The sequence below is a fragment of the Asterias amurensis genome, chromosome 14 (assembly GCF_032118995.1).
Source record: "Asterias amurensis chromosome 14, ASM3211899v1".
Taxonomy (NCBI): domain Eukaryota; kingdom Metazoa; phylum Echinodermata; class Asteroidea; order Forcipulatida; family Asteriidae; genus Asterias; species Asterias amurensis.
In genome coordinates this window covers 9,374,867-9,382,956 of record NC_092661.1, presented here as the reverse complement: position 1 = coordinate 9,382,956, position 8,090 = coordinate 9,374,867, and the positions used below count along the sequence as shown (strand labels likewise).

At 38.1% G+C, this 8,090-nt stretch overlaps 1 protein-coding gene across 1 annotated transcript; it reads left to right on the top strand.

Annotated features, from left to right (window-relative positions):
* Positions 1 to 849: 849 nt before the first annotated feature.
* On the top strand, positions 850 to 1,581 carry LOC139947391 (uncharacterized). The gene has a single exon (XM_071945295.1). It carries the CDS (start codon positions 850 to 852, stop codon positions 1,579 to 1,581), a length of 732 nt encoding a protein of 243 aa, XP_071801396.1.
* The last annotated feature ends 6,509 nt before the right edge of the window (positions 1,582 to 8,090 follow it).

The following is an 8,090-nucleotide window of genomic DNA, read 5'->3' as shown; positions in this document are numbered from 1 at the left end:
GTTTAGAGATCCAATGAATATTCATTTAGTTCTGTGATGCAGTCAGTGAACTACGGTTGAGTGAACAAGTCCTTATTTGGGAAGACATGAGTGGGCTGATGTAGGGTGTATGTGTGTGCATTGAGAGGTGACTATTGTTCTGTAGAGTGGGTGCCATGGTTGGGTGAGTTTAAAGGAAACGTTGCCTTGGATCGGACGAGTTGGTCTTTCAAAAGCGTTTGTAACCGTTTGTTATAAAATGCAAGTGATTAGAAAGATATTTTAAAAGTAGAATATAATGATCCACACAAGTATCACTCGAAATTGCGTGGTTTTCCTTTTATTCGTCGACAAACACCATCGGCCATTTATGGGAGTCAAACATTTGACTCCCATAAATGGCCGACCGTGTTAGTTCGTGAAGTAAAAGGAAAAACATGCAATTTCGAGGCAAATGTGTGTGGATAATTATATTCTAGTTTTACAACATCTTTCAGACCGTATGCATTCTATAAAAAACGGGTTACAAACGCTTTGTAAAGACCAACTCGTCCGATCCAAGGCAACGTGTTCCTTTAAGAATTCCTTGCAGCCTTAGTTTAGGGTGTGGTTGCTGGTGCTTTGTCTGATCCACAATCTGTCAACTTTGGTTTGCCACAAGGCTCTGTAATTGGCCCCCAATCCTTTTCTTTGTACACTTATCCTGTTGCAAATATAATCAAGTGCTACAAAAATGTTATGTTTCACTTTTATGCAGATGACACGCAATTGTACATTTCGTTTGACCCTCGTAATCAATGTGAAGTTAATGATGCCCTGTCTTCCCTTTCCAACTGTATTCTGAGCATAAAGAAGTGGATGGCAAATAACATGCTTCAGTTAAATGAAACTAAAACAGAGTTCTTCATTGCTGCGAGTCCCTGTTTCACGGACTTACTATCTTCTGTGACACTTAAGGTTGGCTCTGAAGTAATTCTTCCGGCTTCAACAACTAAGAACCTCGGTGTTGTATTCGACCAATCAATGCGCATGTCAAACCAGGTTTCTTCTATATCCAGTGCTGTCAATGTTCACCTTCGCAATTTGTCTCGCATAAGATCTTTCCTCACTCAATCTGCCTGCCAGGACGCAGTAAGAGCAATTGTCACATCAAGGATCGACTACGCCAACTCTCTGCTTGCGGGTCTCTCCTCCACAGACACTAAACGGCTTCAACGTCTACAAAACCGGGCTGCAAAGCTCATTTTCCAGGCCAAGAAATATGACCACGTCTCTCCACTTATCCGTGAACTTCATTGGCTCTGTATTTCAAAACGCATCCAGTTCAAACTTCTCACAATTGTTTTTAAATGTATCACCGACACAGATGCTCCGCTATATCTCAAAGAACTCATTAATCCGTATGTTCCAACTAGAGAAGGACTGCGATCTGCCAAAGATAACAGAGTTCTGATCATCCCCCATTCTCGCACTTCATCTGGTGACCGGGGTTTCTCTGCTGCAGGGCCTACTTTGTGGAACCGACTACCCTACAATATACGCCATTCATCTTCATTAGCAGCCTTCAAAAAAGCTCTCAAAACCTATTTATATGACTCTTAATTTTGTTGTATGTTTATCTTGGTTTTTCTTTCTTTCTGTGTAAAGCACTGTGATACATTTTTTGTAAGAGCGCTTTATAAATGCCTTTGTAGCATAGTATAGTATAGTGGATGGTCATTCCAAGATCTGCTATCAGGGAGGTCAGACATACTGCAGGACCTTCATGCAGAATCTTTTTTGATGAATTGTATCATTGCGACAAGTTGAAGATTTTGCTGTTTCAACAGAAATCTATAACAAGCAGACACCGTTTAAGTTTTAAAGGGAACTCCTAACCATGGCACTGGTTCCGGGTTAAACAGTTTGCGACAGACATTAATCTGGATACTCCATTTTCCTATCCACCCTACACTGGATGAACCATGATTGAGCTAACCATTTGAACTGTGGAATTTCGTCAAGAATGAAGACTGGGTATAGCTTCAAGCTTTTTATCCTCTGAACGGATTCCGTCGAAAGAACAGCTAGCCCGCTAATTTTGGAACACTGGTTCTGTATTTAAAAACTCTATGCTTATTTATATATATTTATCATCGGAAGATGGGCGCAATTTATTAAGTAATTTTTGTCTTCCATGAGAGTAAAGACACTTTTTGTAGATATAGTCAGTAAAAGCCAGGTTGGATTGCAATTTTGTTTTTGCTGACATTATACATTTAACATTTGGGAGAATAATTTTCTTCTTCCACAGCCATAAATTTTGGTGAAGACATTTTTGATTTTGAGATTAAGGGAGTTGTTTTATTCTCCAGTTGTGAAAAAGAAGTTGGGAAGAAACTTTGCTATTTGAGATTAAGGGAGTTGTTTTATTCTCCAGTTGTGAAAAGAAGTTGGAGAGAAATAATTGTTATTTGAGATTAAGGGAGTTGTTTTACACTCCAGTTGTGAGCAGAAGTTGGGATAAGAAGTTTTTCTAAGACGTAATTTAGATTTGAAGTGCAGTGGAGGGTTTCTACTAGCCCAAGTTATTATATTGACATTTGAAGAAGTTTGTGGAGTTTGAGAACAGAGTATAGTTTTTCTTTATTGATTTTCATTGAAGATAGTAAGTTGAAGTGAAGTTCAGAACGTTTTGAGATTTGAAGTTTCAATTAGGTGAAGTAAGGATAGATACATTATTTTGGTTTAATTTTGGAGGAGATTTTATTTGAATCAAGGAATTGTAATTAGAGCCAAAGAATATTGGACATACATTTTGATTGATAGAGTTCGATGAGGAATTTCATAATTAAATATTGATGTTTATAGTAAATTAGAAGTATTTCTTTCACTGTTCATTTATTTCATGAGTGCATGGCTTGTTCGTCTTTCTTATATTTTGTTGTTTGGAGCCACCTCCCGTGGTTATGTGACACCGCCCACTTCTCGATCCTTGGTTGTGTGGCTGGTAGGAGTGATTTACTTCTCTGGCGAACAAAATTCCTTACAGGAGTTTTAATGGGCTGGATGGAGGAGGAGGATTTTAAAGCCGCATGGTGGGTCCAGATAAAAGTAGGCCTACCCCAAAAACTAAACAGAGAGTCATCACCAAAGGACCGTGGGGTCGAATAATGGTTCAACCTCGTACACAGGTGAAGCCGAAAATGATCTTTATCCGCAAGGACCCTCGGAGTGTGGCGTCAGAAGTTTGAAAAGCAGGAACAGCTTTGTTGTACGAGGTTGAAAAACCCTGCTTCGACCCCACGGTATACTGTATCAATTACTGCATGCACTACCGTGAACGTGTGAATCATGCTACTATGTGGTTTCAAAGCGGGGTGGTAGCGTAAAGAGCCTTGGGACAAGGCTACTAGAAGGGGGAAGTCTTCAAAGTCGATCTCACGCCCCAGTGAGCAAAAAGTACTTGGCCAACACGTTCTTGAAAAAAATCGTGAGAATTCTGTCGAGATATAAAGTACGCGTGAGGCCTCGACAAAGAATCCGTTGTAGGGTCGAAACCTTGTGTCATTTGTAATCTTTGTATTGAAACCGTTTTAGGTCATTTTTGTTGGAAAACTGAAGTCCAGCTGATTTCCATTTTCTCTAATAAAATGTGAGTGTAAACGTTTTATTCACAAATTTTTATTTTTTATAATATATACAATAACTTCAAAATAAGAGCTAATCATCTTTGCATAAGAGAGATATGCCAAAGTTTGATTAGCTCTTATTCTGACTGTATTGTAGTAAGCTACACAGAAATGTATTGAGCACTGTGAATTCCTTTACAGAAGCCGATTTAACGTAAACTCTGATCATCACTAAAAATAACATAAACAAAAAGTTTCAATAGAATAAAATAATAAAAATGTACACCTTTTCATTGTGACACTTCATCTTATCATATAATTTTTTAATTTATATTATATAATGAGATCTTACCGAAGCGTTATTGTGATGTTGAGAATAGCAAGAAAATCACAACATTGATAAGTTAAAACTACGACTCATGATCATTTGGTTTTGTGGTAACACCATGTGTGTGTGTCTACTTGCCAAAATTTCTTTTGTTCTTTTTCTTCTTACTATTATATTATACCATGAGTACATTTCAGATTTCGAGAGGCTTCTCAGTTCTAAAGAGAACTGTCCTGCTGTTTAACTACTAACTGGGCAGAGGAAGAAAAATCGGTGGGACTACTTCTGTTTGTTGTTAAATAATTTTACGCGTTTTTGTCTGTACTGTTTGAATCATGGCCAGTTTTAATTTCCCCAGTGTGGGATAATAAAGTTCTTATCTTATCTTATCTTATCTTACTTTAGATTATAGAGGATAGTAACTTCATTGCCGCGGAGTCAGTTCTTTATTAGTCATTGCTAGTCATTGGAGACTGAAGAAATGTGAGAGAAGTGGGCTTATAGTGGGTGCGTTCGTTTAGCTTCCCTGGGTCGACCCCGGTGTGTGGCGTTTTTTTTTCCCAGGACGAGTGTGTGCAGATAATTACCCACGTTCGTCCTGGTAAAAAAAAACCGCCACGCACCGGGGTCGACCCAGGGGAGCTAAACGAACGCACCCTATGACTTTTATCATGCCGTCTCCATCTTGATCATGTTACTTGTTTCGAATAACAATAACGTATGCTTATAATTGCAAATGGAACCAGACTTTTTTGTTCTTCCTGCCTCGGTTCGGCTACATTGTGATGTCAACGGGAACAATTCAAGATGGCTGCACCATGATAAAGGTCTATTTATCAGGGTTTCAGATTGGTTATCCTGAAAGGAGACCTGTAGTTGGTTGGCTCACATGGTGTTACCGCAAACCTAGTATATTATATTGATACCTCGCCATGTGATGCTTCAAATCCCATAATTATAACCATGTATATAATTATTATGTACCTATCAAACAATATTAATGACATATTTTGTATACAATGTATGAGACATCATACAAGTATAATAAGTCATAATTCGTCGGCTCGGTGCTAAAAATTAATTAGACTTCAACATTCGTAATGATGAAAGGATCATTTAAAATGAAAAAAATGCTTATAAATATTTAAGAAAATAAACGATAATCAACATAATCAATATTTTACTTAGAAAATGAATGATTCTTTTCGCCAAACATACTTCGAAGTTTGATCAATAAACTCCGTTTCAGGATAGTGCAACAGCAGTTTCATGAAACCCACACACATTGCCGCAATCTTAGGCATGTTATAGTCATGAGCAGTTGAATTATGAGTAGGCGTAGGGCCCAAGTCATAATTAGGACTTGTACTAGATCGTAGATATAAATCATAAATCTATTTTCTCCCACTCGCTCGTGTCATTCTAACGCCTCTGTATGTTACCATTAAAAGGTAAGGGACACGTTGCCTGGATCGTGGCGAGTTGGTACATGAAAAGCGTTTGTAATCGTGTTTTAATGAAAAATTTTAAGAAAGATGTTTTAAAAGAAGAATATAATGATCCGCACAATATATGCCTCGAAACTGCGTGGTTTTCCTTTAAAGTTGCGATAACACGGTCGGCCATTTTTGTTTATTCAGACAAATTTGATTCCACAAATCAGAGTGCCGTGTTTCCTTTTATGTACAACTGTGCAAATTTCAATGCATACAATGTGTATGTGGACCTCTATATTATTCTACTTGTAAAATATCTTTCTAACAATTTTGCATTTCTTAACAATGGTTGCAAATTAACGCTTTTCATATACCAACTCGCCCGATCCAAGGCAATGTGCACCTTTTTAAATAATCTTTATTTCGAAACACATACATTGCTTTTACCAAACGCGTGGAGAGTCTACAGTCACTTTTTCTTTTAGCACAACGATGCAAACGCAAATTGAAATCCGGTTAAATCAAAACGATGCATTAAAACAAAACAAAAACAAGGCACTGGACACCATTGGTAATTAGTCAAGATAGTTGTCAGCATAAAAACGTACAGAGATGTTGAATGTAAATCACTGTGCGAAACGGCTCCCTCTGAAGTAATAGTTATTTTAAAAAAATATTATCACTTAAGTCGTTAAAGACCAGTCCTGAATACCTTATTTTAGGCTTCTGAAAGCACACAATGTGGGCAACATCAAGGGTGTTTTCATTCCTCTTGCAACTTTAAAATGCAATCAAATCGAAATGTTCGAAAAATGATGTCTTAAAGCCATTATTTGGAGACACCAAGTGGGAGTACCCTGGGCCCAATTTCATGGCTCTGCTTACCGTAAGCACAGAATCGGCGCTTACGGAAGCAGGGAATTATGTGCTTACGGCAAGCGTATTTCACGGGTAAGCGGCGAATTTGGGCTTCTGCGCGTGCGTACTTCACTTTCCTAGGCATTATACGCTTACTGGGCTAGCGCAGAAATTCGGCGCTTGCACGTAAGCGGGGAATCGCGATCGTAAGCGCAGAATTCGGCGGTAAGCAGAGCCATGAAATTGGGCCCTGGTCTTTGACAACTACCCAAAGGTGTACAGTCCCTTAAACAAAAATTTAGATTAAACGTGCCCATTTTAAAAGTTACTCCGATCCGTTGTTTATTTATGATTCGTATTTATAATGACTTTGGGGATGTCATAAGTTGGAGAAAGCTCATAGAGCGAAAAGGAATCTTTATCTTCAGCAATGTGCAATCAGCATTTTCTGTGGAAGAAGAAGCAGAAAGGATAAATCACAAGGATCGTTAATAACAATCAATATCATACACGACATCATAGTGAAAATAATGATCTAAAAAGACTCGTTCAAACGAAACCATTGGATAACCAGCATAGAGTATTAAAGGCAGTGGACACTATTTGTAATTACTCAAAATAATTATTAGCATAAAACCTTTCTTGGTGACGAGTAATGGGGAGAGGTTGATGGTATAAAACATTGTGAGAAACGGCACCCTCTGATGTGCCATAGTTTTCGAGAAAGAAGTAATTTTCCACGAATTTGATTTCGAGACCTCAGATTTAGAACTTGAGGTCTCGAAATCAACCATCTAAACGCACACAACTTCGTGTGACAAGAGTATTTTTCTTTCATTATTATCTCGCAAGTTCGATGACCGATTAAGCTAAAATTTTCACAGGTTTGTTATTTTATGCATATATGTTGAGATACACCAACTGTGAAGGCTAGTCTTTGACAATAACCAATAGTGTCCACTGCCTTTAATTTTACGGGAGATTCTAAAATCATGATGTCTATAAACTTAATTGATTATGTGCAATGTACATGGTAAACTGAAAAATGGCATTCATCCCATTTTCAAACCTCGTTAAAGGCAAGTGTTTTGGCCATGACATGAATCCCAACTCACTGTGAATGAAGATGTATGTAATATATTTTACCTGTAGAAGTTTCAGCTTCATTAGTCATCAAGTTTTTTTTTTTAGAACGAACAAAGTGATTCAACAAATATCACTGAGCGATGTGTTAAGGAGAGTCGCGTAAACTCCAAGTACTGGTAAATACGTTGTAAATGCCAAAATGTTCGTCTCCTGAGACGAACATCATTTTCGTGACTTTTTTTTTACACGTTAATTCCTTACAAAACTACACCCCCTCAGCAAGTAATATTTTAAGGGAAACGTTCGATTATCATTATCTTCAAACCGTGTATAAAGTTTAAAATTAAATCTGTGGACTTTCTGTTTTGTGTCGTACAAAAAGTACCCAAACCTTTAGTATGCAAATACAACCATGATTATGAATATTCATTATTTAAATTAGCTCTTACTGTCTTCGCTGCATCACACCACTGGCAGGGCACGTGTACTCGTAGCATCCAATGGTTCGACTCCGGCCACTCGCCAACTCGATGAAATCTCCGTTGCTCTGGAAGGAACGGCACGTAAAGTCACGAGGTGTTTCTCTGTAGTTTTTCAATTCTGTGGGGAAGCAATGAATATGCAAATCTTGATTAGCATAATGGGCGGGGCAGACTGTTAGTCAATGTTCGGGGTGTTCTTTTGATAATTTCTAAATTATTATTGTTGGATCCCTGAAGTTGCTCGCTCTAGAGGGCAATGGATATGCCAATCTTGATAAGCATAGTGGGCGGGGCAGACTGCACGTCTACG